Source organism: Artibeus jamaicensis, unplaced genomic scaffold (genome assembly GCF_021234435.1).
Source record: "Artibeus jamaicensis isolate MK-2021 breed Jamaican fruit bat unplaced genomic scaffold, CSHL_Jam_final scaffold_1019, whole genome shotgun sequence".
Taxonomy (NCBI): Eukaryota; Metazoa; Chordata; class Mammalia; order Chiroptera; family Phyllostomidae; genus Artibeus; species Artibeus jamaicensis.
The window spans coordinates 33,418,083-33,434,191 of record NW_026522025.1 but is presented as its reverse complement, the minus strand read 5'-3'; the positions used below and the strand labels follow the sequence as shown (position 1 = coordinate 33,434,191).

General features: G+C 37.9%; 1 protein-coding gene and 1 pseudogene across 1 annotated transcript; both read right to left on the bottom strand.

Annotated features, from left to right (window-relative positions):
• Positions 1-289: 289 nt before the first annotated feature.
• On the bottom strand, positions 290-529 carry LOC119042746 (dynein light chain 1, cytoplasmic-like). Its single transcript, XM_053655388.1, has one exon. The coding sequence runs from the start codon at positions 527-529 to the stop codon at positions 290-292; it is 240 nt and encodes a 79-aa protein (XP_053511363.1).
• A 3,016-nt stretch (positions 530-3,545) lies between these two features.
• LOC119042778 (uncharacterized) lies at positions 3,546-3,702 on the bottom strand (annotated as a pseudogene).
• Positions 3,703-16,109: the final 12,407 nt, after the last annotated feature.

Genomic DNA, 16,109 nt, shown 5'->3' with positions numbered 1-16,109 from the left:
ATTTGATTGTCTAACATTCTAGCTGACATTCCCATTTTCTGAAGATTGAGTCTTTATTGTTTTATTTTTAATTTTTGCTACTGTTTCATAATCATCACAAATGAATACAGGGAATTCCCTGTACAAAACAGTACAATAAAGTTCAAGATCAAGGTGTTCCTTTAGGCAAGGTTAAAGATTTCAGTCTCTGGTCTTTGGCATTTAGTCTACACTCCTTATTTTTGGATGGGCCGCTGGGTGCGTGGTCCAGTCCATGCTTTTAGCCATATTTGAACAGAAGAATAACCACTTAGTCCAGATAGAAGCAGATGAAGTATTTGGTTTCATGTGTCATGTAACTACTGAAGTTCCTCATCATGATGCAGTGCCAGGTGGGGTTGTATTTCTTGCCAAACTTATTCTTAATATGGGCCACAATATCTTTCTCTGTGTTGTATTTCTCCAACGTCTGAGTAGCACATTCCACAGGGTGCTGTCGCATCTCCTCCGACATATAAGCACTTTTGGTCAAGACATTTCGGCTGCACATGGTTACAGCAGAGCCTGGGCTGGCAAACTGCAAGGGTCTCCTGGGGGAGGGGCTGGTGAGGCCCAGAACCAGCGGGAGAGGCAGTTGCTATGGCATATCTCTTAAGTGTGAGTCTTTAGATATATATGTCTTAGATATTGTAGTCTCAAGAAAGTAACTCCGTGTAGCATTGCAATTTGGTACAGATCATTCTCTTTCTGTAGTGCCATTGTGACCAGTAACCCAAGACCTCAGAGAGTTCTTTAACTATTATGAAAGAATTTTCCCATGGTGTTAAAAACTACTAGGTCATTCATTTAAGAACTGTTGTCTGCTTGCAAAACCTGAGTTTTAAATATACTGCATCTACTCACACACATCTTTTTACCTCCCTTCACATTTTCATCCAGGTGATACAGCGTTCCAATTAGCACCTTTGAGACATCTGGGGGACAAGGAGTCACAAAGGCTCACATAGGGTTTGGACATACACCCTTGAGAATGGTGGTAGTGGAACTCAGTTATCACATTTTATGAATAAAATATCTTTTTATGATTTTCCTTGTTTATTTTTAGAAAAAGGGGAAGGGAGGGAGAATGAGAGAAAAAACACCAATGTGAGAGAGAAACATCTTTTGGCTCTTGAGCCCCCAACCGGGGGCCCAGCCACAACCCTGACGTGTGCCCTGACCAGGAATTGAACCAGCGACATTTCAGTTTGCAGGATGGTGCTGAACCCACAGAGCTATACTAGTTAGGGCTATGGATAAAATCTTTAGCTCTTTTCCAGTCCAAGGTGGTAGGATGAGATCTTTCTGCCCTTATGACTACCTTTCTGAGAACTCCCCTTGCTCTTGGGGGTAGTTGGTCTAATTTGCTATACCCAAGTCAAAGGTGGTGCTAAGAAAGGGGGGACAACTACCCCCCAAATCGCTGTTATAGGATGTACCTGTGGTGGTCAACCTATAGTTTCTTGGTCTCTAACAATGACAGAATATCTTAAATGAAGCCTGCTTTGATTATCTGCAATATTTGGGCTTGTGTTTTGGCCTGTTTTCTTGTGCGTTACAAAATGCTGTGACATTGATGTATTGCCTCAAAAGGTAAAAAAAGAATATCAGATTTGGAACTAAAAGTATCAGTTTGAAAACATTACAGTTATAAAACATTACCATTATAAAACCCAGCAAAAGTGTAAACTACAAAAGAAGTGATTCAAAAAAAATCTTTTAATAAAAGTTTAAAGTGTTCAAAATATATTTGCCCCTGGAGCAAACTTTTTTCATTTAATATTGTGTCTGTTAATTAGTGCTTCAAATTTGCAAATTCTTTATTGGTTTATATCAATGTAATACCCAAAGCTCATCTCATTGCCAGATTTGAATGAAATATGATCCTGTTTATTCTATTAAAATGAAGGCTGGAAATTGTTACCCAAATGCCACAGGAATTCTTGCCATTTTCTCATCAAATTCCTCATCAGATTTTTTTGTTAAAGTCACATTGTTTTAGATTTTGTGCCTTGGCATTTAAATGAAATTCAATGTGCCCCACGGAGGAAACATCTGTAGGGACATATTATGTACAATATCCATTCCAATCAAGCAGGAGTGTACTGAGTGCCTGAATGAGGAGCTTATTCTTGCTTCACTTCCCTCTGATGTGGCTATTGAGAAGATCTATAAGAGAGGGAGCATTTATAAAAATTAAACCGGCAGTGGTGCACAATATTTTAAATGCTCAAATCAAATACTTTTTTTAAGTGCACAATATCAGTGAATGGATTCCTGCCTCTTTCTTTCTTCTGATGTAACAGACTTTATACATAGCATCTGATCCAGACTTTGGATGGCTTAGCAGTTAGGTGATGATGATTTTCAAAGGTATATATATGCTGCGGGAAGTTATTGTTTTCTTGATTTTAACTACCCACTATGTCCCTCAATCGTAATCCTTAGTTCACATCCTCTACACAACTTTTTATGTTTGCAACCCACACAAAATGCTACATCTAGTGCTGTGTCAAATGGTCAAGAAATGGGAACTGTCCTGCCCTATCTGTAAATCAGTGGCAATTTTCTAAAGTGGAAAATGACCAGGGCATGATGACTAGGATTCATATGAAATGGGAACAATCGTGACTCCATAGGACTTTAAGATATGTGGGGATCAGATCAATTATTTGGGCAGAGCCCATACACATAGCACATACTAAATGCCTAGTAAATATTATCTATTGTTGCTTTTGTCAGGGCATTTTGTCTGCCTCAGAATGGGGCACTCATATAGCAGAAATAACTTGCATGGCGCAGTGAATACTGGGAAGCAGAAAGAGTACTGAGAGATGGTCACTAAACCAGTTCAGTTGTTGCTAAGGTTCATGGTTATTGTCCACATCAAGTACAAAGAGAACCAATTGATGTTTAAACCACTGAGCAACATGCCAGAGTACAAAGAGAGCCATGTAGTTTCAATCTCTGCAACACTCTGCTCGGTATGTTATACATAGAAGAGATATTTCTTTTCCAGGTACTTCAGTGTACAATTAAGTAACTGAAACACTGAATAGTAAACAACATGAACCATTCAGCATTATCCTGTCAAAATGCACTAGGATTCTTGTTGGAAGACACAGCTGCTTTTAAAAGAAATAACTCAATATCCCAAGATATACCAAAGTGAGTCATTCCCTTATCTTTTCACTGCTTGGGTACCTGCTTCCCGTGGCTGTAATTATGGCCTGCATTGTGCCATGGACATGGAACTCTGTCTTTACAGGTAAGCAGCAGATTGGGTGACACATTATAAAATATATATTATAATTCTCATTTCTTTCTTGCCTTTCAATTTTTTTTTTAATCCAAGGGCTGGCTTTGTAGGGATGAATTTTGTTCACTCAACTCAAAAAACTGTTGTGTGGTAAAGTTTGAAAAATCCTGGATTATATAAAATTATATAGTTCCTAATTCCAGGACCTTCTGGAGTCCGTACTATATTAATGAACATTTTAACTCTATAAGAATAAGATGTAGTATGCATGGTTTCTGACATTTATTTGGCATAGAACCTCTTTTCTGTGTAACATGGCAGAGCCTCTGCTCTTTGGGATACCTTTTGGATAGAGGACGTACCAGATATTAAACTGATAAGAACAGATACTACATTTGATCTTAGCCAAAAGGCTGAGAAGCGATGGGATACCTTTTGGGATTTGATGCCCAGTCTGATGGTTTTTACAGTCAAAGGGATATTTATATAATGATAATGAACACTAGCACAGACTAAATAAGAGCCATACATTTTAAAAACATTGCAAATGAGCTGGAGAACAGTACTTTACTTTCACAAAGATGATCCCCACCCCAAATTTACAGCATTCCCACTGGAGTTGGGGACCCCTTAAACGTGGAGTTGTCATTCTTCTCCGGAACCTCGGTACCAATACACAATCACTGTTTCCACTGGGAATGGTTAAGTTTACAGGACGTGGATGACCAGCAGGCATTTTGTTTTCTCTACGTAGGGAAAGCTGATCTAATAGGAAGAGGAGGATGAAGAGGAGAAAAAAGAGGCAGAGGAGAATGCTAATGACACTGTTTTGGTTCCTGGGTTTGGCTGTACCTGAAGCAAATATACCCCAGGTTTTAATTTATGTGAATTTATTAGTTTTCTTTTATACTTAAGCTACTTTGGAGCTTTTCCCACTAACAACTTAAAATATCCTTACATATCAGAATTGCAGTCAACAGATTCCAGATTATGGAATGGGTTAGGCAGAGGCAAGACACAGCAGTGTCAGGGGTTTCCCGTGCATGACTGATGTGAGTGTGGCGGACTGAGAGCTGACAACCCAGTTCTACTCCATTTTATTGCTATCATGACCCAAGTTATTCTTCCAGGTGGCCAAGTGTCCAGCTAAAAAATGCATTTCCCAGACTCTTTGGCTGATTGGGGATGGCAATGTGCTGTAGTTTTGGACAATGACATAAAATTGTTTATAGTCTTAGCATAGCACACTTGCAGGAAAGTTCTTAGATGACACCTGGCATGTGCCTCTTACCTTATCCTTCCCCCTTTCTCTTGTCTGTGCCACTGTTGTGGTGTGTGAGGCTATTCAGACGGAGCCCACACTCCAAGTATATGGTGAAGCAGAGATAGAAAAGGCTTTGCCCGCTGCCATGGAGTGACTGCTGCACCAGCTGGGGACTGTCCATAACCTGGTCTCTTAGTGTGTGGAAACAAACAAACAAAAACCCCAAAACAAACAAATATAAAAAACTTCCATTTGGTTTAAACCACCATAAGTTTAATTTCTATTATTTGTAGTTGAACCTGCTTCAGAAATGATACAGTAAGGCAGCTGATTAAACTGTTATCAGTGTGTCTCAGGCCTCCGTCTGAAGCCTACCAAAGGTTGAGCAATAGAGGTAGACCATATACACGAAGTTGGGGTTTTGGGGGATGCTGAGGACTTCTCGCAATCTTTAGTAAGTCCTCTAAGAAAGAGATGAGCTTCTGTCCATGCTGATCCTCCTAGACACTCTGACCAGAAGAAGAATATTGTATGCCTTATGGATGAAATCTAGTGATGCAATCAGCACAGTGCCAGCCACCACAAAAATTAGTTGGTGATCACTGAAGACAAACTTGGATGAATTCAGGAATTTAACTGCCTCAAACTTGGGCCTGCAAATGGGGTGTTTTGATATGTTAGGCTGATTGAATAGCTTTATCACAATATTGATCCATTATATGTGATGCTTGTTATTGAGTCTATTTTATACAATTTAAAAACTATTTCTTTTTTTGTCCTTTTTCATTATGTATGATTATTTTAAAAATTCTGTTCATAATGTAGTGGTAAAAACATTGACTCTGAAGGAAATCTTCTTGAATTTGAATCTCAGTTTTGCTGCTTAGTTATTTGACAGAAAATTACCAAACCTCTCTGCACCTTAGTTTCCTCATTTGTAAAATGAGAATAATAATAGTACCTACCTTAAGAGTTGTTATGAGGATTAAAAATTTTGACATATTTAAAGCATCATACCTGACTTGAGTACTTCAGTAAACACAAAGTGTTAGCTATTATTTTTAATTTTTTATCATTATAAGAGTTGAAAATAAAATGCTTTTGGACTTTACTTTACATTTAAGATATAAAATTGGCCCTGGCTGGTGTAGCTCAGTGGATTGAGCATGGGCCTGTGAACCAGAGGATCGTGGTTCGATTCCCAGTCAGGGCACATGCCTGGGTTGCAGGCCAGTTCCCAGTGGGGAACACATGAGAGGCAACCATACATTGATATTTCTCTTCCTTTCTTCTTCCCTTCCCCTCCCAAGATTAATGAATAAAATCTTAAAAAAGATATAAAATTGTATTTTACAAAGTTATATGGTTTTATATTTGGAGTACCTTCTGAGGGTGTTTATAGAGAAGGCAGGTCTGAAAAAAATTGTTCTGAGGGCTTTAGTTGTAAATGTGTTCTGCTTTTGGAATTTAGCCCCTCAGTGTACTAGGTAAGTTCTGTACAGGGATTCCAGGGATTTCGTAGACCTGGAAACACAGTTAGATGGTATTTGTTTCTTTCAGACATTTTATTTCAGAGCATGCTGATTCAATTGGTTTCCAGCATGAAAGAAGCTGCGAAGATTGGGGTCCCAGGAAATGCCCTTCTGTTTCGGTGGTCCCAGGCTTTCCTCTATATGGAAGCAGGTATGCAAGCAGACCCCTCTCTGAAGCTATTTGCAGGGAGTGCCCTGAGGGACAGTCTGGCCTCAGCTGTCATAGCCTTTTGAGTTAAAGGCAGCCTCTACCTGAGAAGTGCTCTGTCTGATGACAGAGAACCAACTGGATGAAACACACCCCAGGACTGATGAGGGTCGGAGGTGGAAGTCACCCTGTTCCGCTATAACCTTGTGCAGCTTGAAGGCCCTCAAGTTTTCTTATCTCCTCTGCTTTAGTGATGTATTGAAATTAAATGCAGATTTTCTTCTGCTTATGTAGTCTGGGTCCAGATGTTTTATATCTCTACCTAGAGTTGTCTTTTTTCATCTAATAATAATATACCCATTAGGATCAGTGAATAATACATCCACTAATAGAGCAGTGATATTAACATACTAACGAACCTAGGTTTCCTTTGGACCAGAGTGTTAATATTGCTTATAGGATTGCCTATTTTCCTTGCCTACCCATTTCATTTATATTACTTAGATTTTCTTTCTTGCGCAGAACATCCGAATAGATCTTAAATGTTGGTTTCTAAAGTAACTAGCTTCTGTTGACCAGGAATTAGCAGTTGGAACTGTACTGAAGTACTAATTAAATATTCATACGTTTGTATATTTCAGTGAGTGTGAAAGCCAAGGGCTTCATTAGAAGAGAATAGATATTTAAGGAAAATAATTTCTTTTGCCACCCTTAGATGAATAAAAAGATATCGACATAGGCAAAAATAGTATAGGAAGAAAAATTCAAGCAGCTAAGTTTTTATTTTCACAGTGTGGGGTAAGATGGCCTTAGTCCTTGTTGACTCGTATAAGGTCATGGCTTTGATAATGTGCCTCTCATCTCTTTTTGATAAAGGTTCTGTCTGATATGGGTTTCAAAATATTTCCAACTTTGGAGATCAGTGGCTTCAGAGACATATGACGTCTTCTTCTATGTTTGTTTTTTCCCGAGGGAGCACAGGTACTGCTGTCTTGTTAGGAACAGTTTCTCCGGATCAAAAATATTCCCCACTGTATTGTCTCTTACTCTCGAAAACAATAATTTAAACTGCATAAACCAATGAACACAGATTAGTGATAAATAGGACTGTAGCATTAGGCCTAAATACATTTATGTGAAAATCAAGTTATGGCTGGGCTGGGATTTTTTTTTTGGTTTGTTTGTTTTTATTTTTTCCCCTTTCCTGGAAATGATTGATGGCATTGTTTCAGGAGAAATTAATACAAAGAGGTAATTAACAAAATCTAATATCCAATAAATGTAGTCTAAAAAAAATTTCATGGGTGGTGGTTGTAGCATCAAACGGAGGCAGAAAGGTAAAGGAACAGCTAGTGTTTCTAAGTCAATTTTTTTCCCTCCTTTTATTCAACTACTCATGGAAAGAGCAATTGAGGGAGAACCGTGAACTAAGAAGACTTAGGTCTTCATGAGAAACAAATCGGAGGCTTTAGGAAGCATCATAAAATAGCCATTTAGTACATTGACCTCGTGTATTTAAAGATTATGAGATTTTACAGTAGTTGGGCCATAAAATATCAATTTAGAGCAACAGCAAATTTCCCGATATTCATTTCAGTTTATAGGCAATTCCCGTCCTGACGCAAATGTATAGACCCGGGTGACCAGTTTCCCTGGGCCAATGCTGCATTTTCCTATAGGGTGGGGTGTGGGGAAGTCTCAGTGGCTTTTACCCAGAAAATCAGTGGGCTAAAAATCTTCCTTCTTAGTTAAGCCATTTGTATTGTAGGAGCCTTTAAAACAGTTCCATTGTTTACTGGCACTCTTACGGTTTTTTCCCTTTTCAGCTGCTGTGCCAGCCAGGGGAATGGGGAAGGGCAGGGATGTTGGGTTTACATGATCCCACTTGGACGGGTTTCTATGGCCTCTGGATCCTGTACCTCACTAAGGGCGACATCTAAAAATGAAGCATGACTAAAATAATACTGCCATTATGAGCCACTTGCTATGTTAATATTTCAGATGAAGAATCTTTTTGGTTGGTACTTCATTGCAAAATTGGGGTGTTTTTTCCTTCCCTAAAGATGTATCCTTATTGAATGTATTTAAATGACTAGCTAATTTTTTTTCAGGGGGGAAAAACCCTGAGGCAAGTGTAAAACTAGTAGCTACAGAAAGCTGGAGAATCAGATGTCTGCTGGGCAAATTGACAGAACTCATTAATCTTCGATGCAGTGTGCTATAGAGTCTGTCCTTTCATGCACCTGCCCAAGCCGAAAGTAATTACACGATGGCACTATTAATACTGAAGAGCTTGAGTGGGGAGAGGGTTATCTTCTCTTCTTAGTAATTGATTGCCAGCTGATTAGTGGACAACATTTTTCTTGCAGCATAATTGCCTTTGTGCTACCGTAGCCTCTCTGACTGATTTTGAGGCCCTGACAATAGCATCGCAGCCCTGAAAGTAATGAACTGGAACTCAATCACTGCAAATTCCCCAAACAGTAGATGCCTAGTTAAATGCGTTTCAATGATATCCTAAACAACAGCAATCGTACCAAGGATCACATTTTTTTCCTTCTAGAAAAACCATAGAATTCAATTTTGGAAAGTGTGTATTTGTGAAGAAATAAATGGAAGTAATGATATATGCCTTTTTGTCTTTAGTGGCTGTGATCAAAAACTAATTCTGTGTGGGATTTTTAAGGAACTTGTGGATAAATGCTGATGGCAAGGAGATTCTTATCAGTTTTTAGCCAACATCTTGGACTTGGATTTAAGACTGTCATGTCGAAAGCATATTTGAAGCCATGCAGAGAATTAGAAGATTTTAATACTATTTTATTGCATGGTAGACACAAATGTCAAATAATCAGCTCTTTCTTATGGTAAAAATATTTGATAATATGCCTTTTGCCCTATATAGGGTGCTGGGTTAAGAAGGGAAAATGTGGGAGGTATGTACTTTAAATCTATGAGCTAAATAGTTCAGCAAATCAGAAATAAATAGTGTATGCTTTCTGTCTAAAAGTCAATTGTGCCAAGAGGGCTTTCTTTGGGTCTCAGAGGCAACCTGCACATTTATGCAAATGAAAATAAAAATATAAGAATCTACTTCCTAACTTTAAAAGCATTAAGCAGAAGAACCTGCTCTAAACTTTTAAAGGAGAAAGAACTACCATATAGAAAAGAATCTGGTAATCATTAGAACGAAATCTATCTCCTCAGTAGGGGGTGGTGGTCAAGATTTTCCTCATGTGAGAACTGAGATTCAGTAAGGATCTCTGCAGCACCAATTATTTTTATTTTTTAACCAAGTATTTTAATACTTTTCAGGGCATATGTCACAATATTTGCCCATACTTCTAATTGAGATCATTGACCCAGGAAAAGCAGTATTATTAAATTAGGGATTTGCCTTTCAAAATTCAAAGAGGTATATTTTCACAAATATTTGAACAAGAAAGCTATTTACTAGAGCGCACTATCCTAACAGACCAGGTGGGTGTTGGCTACACGCAGCTAACTTATTCTCAGCATTGTCATTTCTGAAAGCCTACAGGTTGGCTGTGCTCCTGTTTAGTTTTGAGGAGTTCTAGGAGTATTATTAATGTCAACATGACAATAAGAGTAAAGTTGCAAATTCTAGTAAGGAGACCTATAGGTTGTCCTGTAAACAGAATTGAGAGAATTAAAAAATGAAAAGGGATGAGATAATAAGTATTGAAATTCATTGTGACTTAGACATCTGACAGTGAGAAAATTCTGAAGTACACAGTGAGTCAGCCATAATGGGAAAAGTACAGCATGTACATATTTAACTGTAATTAACAAGAGATGAAAAAAATGTGATCGATGGAAAATCTTTTTAGTGTGTGGCTAGAAGGTCAGAGTAAATTCTGAGTGCACGTTAGCTTAATGTAAATACGGGGGAAGGTTAAGAATTTGAGAAGCAAAAAGCTAAGCATAGTGCACCACGGATGAAACTTTCATCGAGCCCCAGATGGAATTTACTACAATCTGCACATTCAAGTGAGTGGTCAGCACTTCGAATGAGGAACTGTAACTGCGGAGGAGTTCCCTGTTACTCTTGCTGCGACTGTCACAACGAGGCTTATTTGCTTCAGTGGATCTTCCACAGAGGTGAAATTCATCTATTTTAGAAAGAAATGCCTGATAACATGATATCAACAAAGTTTAAATCTACGATGGGCCACCTCACACTCCTGTTTGGTGGAAACGATCTGAAACTGCAGCAGAAACGTCTTAGGGGCTTTGTGCAGATCTTTTCAGAATATGGTTGAAGATCTACCTGTTGTTTAAAAGGCTAAATAACCGAGTCTAAGTTCTACTGTTTCTGAAGATCCTTGTTTCTCACTATATCATCGTTGATATTTAAAGCAATGTGACCTGAACTTCAAGTTGGTTTTGTTGGCAACAACCTGCCAGCAAACCATCTAACTCTTTATTTTTAAATCATCCATCCTAAGGTGGGGGGGGGTGCAATAGGTAAAAGAGGGTTGGTAAAGCCCTGGCTGGTGTAGCTCAGTGGATTGAGCACGGGCCCATGAAGCAAAGGGTCGAAGGTTCAATGCCCAGTCAGAGCAAATGCCTGGGTTGCAGGCCAGGTCCCCAGTAGAAGACACATGAGAGGCAACCACACATTGATATTTCTCTCCCATACTTTCTCCTTCCCTTCTCTTCTCTCTAAAAATAAAAAAATAAAATATTAAAAAAAAGAGGGTTGGTATAAGGTGCAGTGTAAGGCATGCTTTGTAGTTTACAAGTCAGCACAGTCTAACATTGATATTTGAATTGTACATCAAGCAAACCATCTCTGATGTCTGTTCATTATAAGTATCATTCAATATATTCCTTCCAATATAGCTGAAAAGGTAATGGTTTTAAAAAATGTGTTCAGTGGCAGCAAGAATTTTATATGCTTTCTCTAGCCAAATCTTTCCCCCATGTAATAACAGACTTGTTAAGAGAGTGTTCAAGACGCACATCCCATAGAAACTATTGGCTGCTTTGACTTTACCCCTCTTTTCATCCCTTTACACATTCTTTCCTAAGTGGTCAGCTGCATTTTAAGATGAGTAATAATTGTAGAAGAACTAGCATGGGGACCACAAACATGAACTACAAAATATAAGAGAATAACAAAGAGAAGGCAGATGAAAAAATATATTACAGAAATAATTAAACTGGGAAAGGCAAAAGTTTTAGGTTTAAGACAATGCAGTTCGCTGATTTCTCTTTAAGAAGAGTGCGAAGGAAATAAGCTAGTTTTCAAAGGAAAATATTATTAAAAAACTGGAGGATGTGGAGAGATTGCAATGTTTAGAAAAGTAATGGAAGAAAAAATTAAAACATTGCAGTAATGATAGGTATATAGCAAGAAAAATGAGTGAGCATGACCAAAAAGCCCTATTAGCTATTGAAGAAAAGATTCCAAAAAATGGAACAGGGAAAAAAAACCCTATAGAATGATATAGTAGCAGATAAATTTCCTGAAACAAATACTTGGATAGATAGATAAACAGTCCTAGAAAACAATTGATATAAAACTACCCACAGAGATATATTCTAGAAAACTTCAGGGAGAAAGAAAGAATCCTTTTTAATCAGGAGAAAAAACTAAGATAAAAACATTTGCAAACATGATATTAAGCTCCTCCCAGTCTTCCCACAGCAACACCAGAGAACTGTGGTACAATATCTGTACATTTCCGAAGAAAATAAAATATACCCAGGAAATTCTATACTCAACCATCTTATCCCTCAAGCTTCAAGTTTAAAGCTTTCTTCATATGCAAGAACCCAGGGAAGACAACACTCAATGGTCTTTCTTGAAAATAAATATTTGGTAATGACAGCCAACCAAAAGATAATCAAAATTAAAAATTCACAAATAAAAAAGCCATGGTAAAAAGGACTGGTGTTAAGCATTGGAACATAGAAAATAATCACTGAAAAATTCTTGGAAATAATGATTGGAGAACAAAATGTCAATGTTATACACTCTGATAAAATAAAATGAGTTATATAATTAATAAAATTTGGTGATGTGGGAGAGAAATGGGAAAAAGTGGGAATATGCTGATTTCTTTATTTTCATAGCAAGAATAGCTAACTACCTAAATCAGAAACTTAACTTTAAAAAAACTGTTTCCAAAATATCAATATTTTTCATAATCTCATTTTAATGTTAAATGATTTTATTTTTAGAAACACATTTCTTACAGTGAAGAAATGTTTTAATTTTAATTTTTAGCTTTTATTAAATTTATATATAATTCAATTAGTTAATTTTTGTTCTAAAAATAGGAAATATAGAATGATTCATTTTGGGGAAGTCCTGCATTCAGTTTCCTACTTAGTATACATATTGATTTTCTATTGTTACCATAACAAATCACCAGAACTACAGTTGTATAGGGCAGAAGTCTGACATGGATCTCACTGGGCTAAACTCAAGGTGTTGGCAGGACTTTGTTTTAGGGGAGAATATTTCTCCTGCTCTTCCCAGTTTTTTGAGTTTATAGGACTGAGGTTGTCATTTTTTTGTTGTTGTCATCTATAAGCTGAAGGCCATTCTCAGTGTCAAGAAGCCACTCACATTTCCCAGCTCATGTCCTCCTTCCTTCATTTTCGGAGCCAGAAAAGGCAGGCTGAGCCCTCATGCCATATCTCTCCAATCCTGCTTTCCTTGTTGCATTGCTCTGACTGCAACCTGGAGAAATTCTCAGTTTTTAAGGATGTGTGATTAGACTGCGCTCACCCAGAGGTCCCAGGATAATCCCCTTGTATCAAGGTTGTTGGCCCTAAGTATATCTCCAAAGTCCCTTTCCCACTGAGATGATGTGACAGTGGGGATTGAGCTGTGGACATCTTTGGGGGGAATCATTATTCTTCCCATCACATGATCCATTGATCCACTTATTTAAACATTTTCAAGAATATTAAGAATAATTATTACTGAGTGCTACCAAGTGATACCAAGTGAGTTTTAATTTTTTTCATGTTTAGAATGTTACATAATGAATTGGTATCATTTCTACAAGAACAATGCACTTGTAATTCTTTAACAGGTAACCTCAGGTAGGTTACCTGAGGAGGTATTTAAATTAAGTAACAGATGAGAAGAACAGACTAACAGGCAGTTTTTAAAAAGATTTGTATCTACAATTTCAAAGCATCTTGAGGCTTTCTTGTGTGAGGTTACAAACACGAATGTGAATAGTGTATGGGGGACTGTCACAGTTTGGAGGAGTTGAAAGATAAAACTGGTCTTGCATATTTTTGGAAATAGGCAAGGAAGTTGAACCTGATCTATAGGAAAAAGGATTTAACAAGATTAATTAGACCTATGTAGGAACTGACGAAGAGGATTTGGTGAACTGAAATCATAGAGGTTTAAAGAATGTCAGGTTGAAGAACCTTAAAGATTTTGATGGTTGGTCAGTGTTTATGTTTTGTTATTCTGTGTTAATTTCTTTGTAGCTTGTTGTTTTAATATAATTTCATTTGCTCATACTAGGTATTTTCAATTAGATAGTAAGTATGTTGAGGATGAAAGCCATGTCTTTTGTCTCTTGACTAAATATTTGCCTCCTAAATGTTTATGGTGTGCAAAGTTCAGAACAAGCTATTGTATTCAAGCTAAGAACTTGGTTTCTGAGCCTCCCAGTCCTTTACACCCTAGGAGTTGGCAAATGCCTGAACAGTGAAAGTTGTGCAGACTGTTGGGCAGAAAATTCCCTTTCCTCTGGGACTTGGTCCTCAAGCCCTGACTGACTCAGGAGTTTGGGCCTTGCCTCTTCTGTCCTGTGAGAAACAAAGCTCTACTCTGCTTTCTTCAGTTTGGCCCCTGTGCACTGTGCTGTGAATTGGAAAATGCATGAGAGGAGGGCTTGAAGGAGCAGGCGAGCTCAATGTGCTTCCTTTCTCTCGGATACTGGCCCTTCTAATCCCAGGTACCTTGGGAATATCCATTAACTTTAAACAACGGTTCTATAGCGCATTTCTTTTTCATAGATATCCTCAGCAGGGACAATAGTCTGATACAATCTGTTCTGTCATGATCAGCACTGGAAATTGTCAGTAAAGGTTTTTAAGATAGACTGTGATATACTCACATTCGTGCTTTTAAAGAGAGTGAAAGAAGCATGTAGGGTATATGGAAGAAGAGAGTGAGAGAATGCAGGGCATGAATATTTGCTTAAGATAGAGAAGGGCATGGCTCAACAAATTACAGCCCATAGGCCAAGTGTGATAACCCAGTTTTGTAAATAAAGTTTTATTGCAACACAGTCGTACTCATTTATTTACCTATTGTCTATGGCTGTTTTCAAATAGCAGTGTCAGAGTTGAGTAGTCCTATAGTAATGGTTCAGCCTGCTAAGCCTAAACTATTTATTTGGCCTTTTATAGAAAAAGGTTCTCAATCCCTGAGATGGAGTAGCAAGACCAATGACAGAAGCATGTCTCTAAGTGATCTTTTTATTGCAAAGAACTTATTCTAGGTTGCTGTACTCTTGTTTTAAAAATACTACTCTTGCTCCCAAATGTTTTTAGTTATTGGAATATTTAACTTTTCTTTGGAATTACTTCCAGAGTTACACAGGAAAACTGGCTGTATTAGTAACCGTCATTTATTTTATTTTTAAAACCTAAAACATTGTTTTAAATAAAAACTTTTAGCTTGGTCACCTTCCTTATTTTTCCTCATACATATATCCAATTGAATTTTAGTTGTTTTAAAATTACATATACATATAAAGGATGAAATTTTGCCAGTTTTCAGAATATTCAAATAAAATGTTTTAGGGCAGTGGTAAGCAAGAGTTAGATAATCTTTAAGCTGATAAATAATCATTCTTCCTCCCATTTATGGGTCTTTATGAAAGATGAAGTCAAATTAATGCTTTAACTATTATCTCTCAATAGTAAAGTTCCAATGCTGTGAAAACTGATGTTGCTTTTCTCTCAATCATTATGCATCAGGCAATTTCTTTGACATAGTTTTATCTCCTAGTAAGAAACACCATTTCATCTACCTAGTATTTTTATCTCTCAGTCCCACTCCCTGGAATAGCTTCTCTCTCTTCTTTCAAGAGTGTCTTTTCCCTTCTTTTCCTTATATAGTTCCAGTAAGAGCTGCCTTGTTCATACATCAACAACAGTCGATGTGTTGGGGGCGTGGGTGAGGGTAATGGAATGTGGCATACAGCTCGACTGGTCCAGTTATAATATTTCCTGAGCATAGCCCATCTATCCAGAGCTGGGCCCATGAGGAAGTGTGTCCCAGACGATGACACTGGGTGCTGTGAGGACTGAGAGCTGCCTGCTATCCCGCTTGCCCCATGGGTGCCACCGCGTGGAGAATGCTGGTTGTCAGGGAGGGAGGAAGAGTTGTCATGCAGGGAACAATCAGAAGAAGATGCTGGAGGTAGGAATTCTGGCAATGCTTAAGTTCCTGGTTCTTTTTTTTGTGTGTGGCCTACCTATACTCCTACTTCTCTAATTTGTTCATTTAACTATATTGGGGAATCGTGGAGACAATAATTACTTCTTTGTCTTATTAATAAGTTTGAATTTAATTTCTGTTACTTGCAATCAAAAGAATTTAGACTGATGCCCTGGCTGGTGTGGCTCAATCAGCAGCATGCTCCCACAAAACGAAAGGTGGTGGGTTCAATTCTCAATTGCAGCACCTGCCTAGGTTGAGGGTTTGGTCCCTGGTAGGGACATACACGGTTCATTGTTTAAAACACTAAGATATTTTGCCTGTTTAAAAATTGCATATGTCATTCTGTCACATACATATTTACATTCTACTGAATGTATAGGAAGAGATGAGGAATGTTGGGAAAAACATGAAGGTCACAGTGACATTACAAGTTT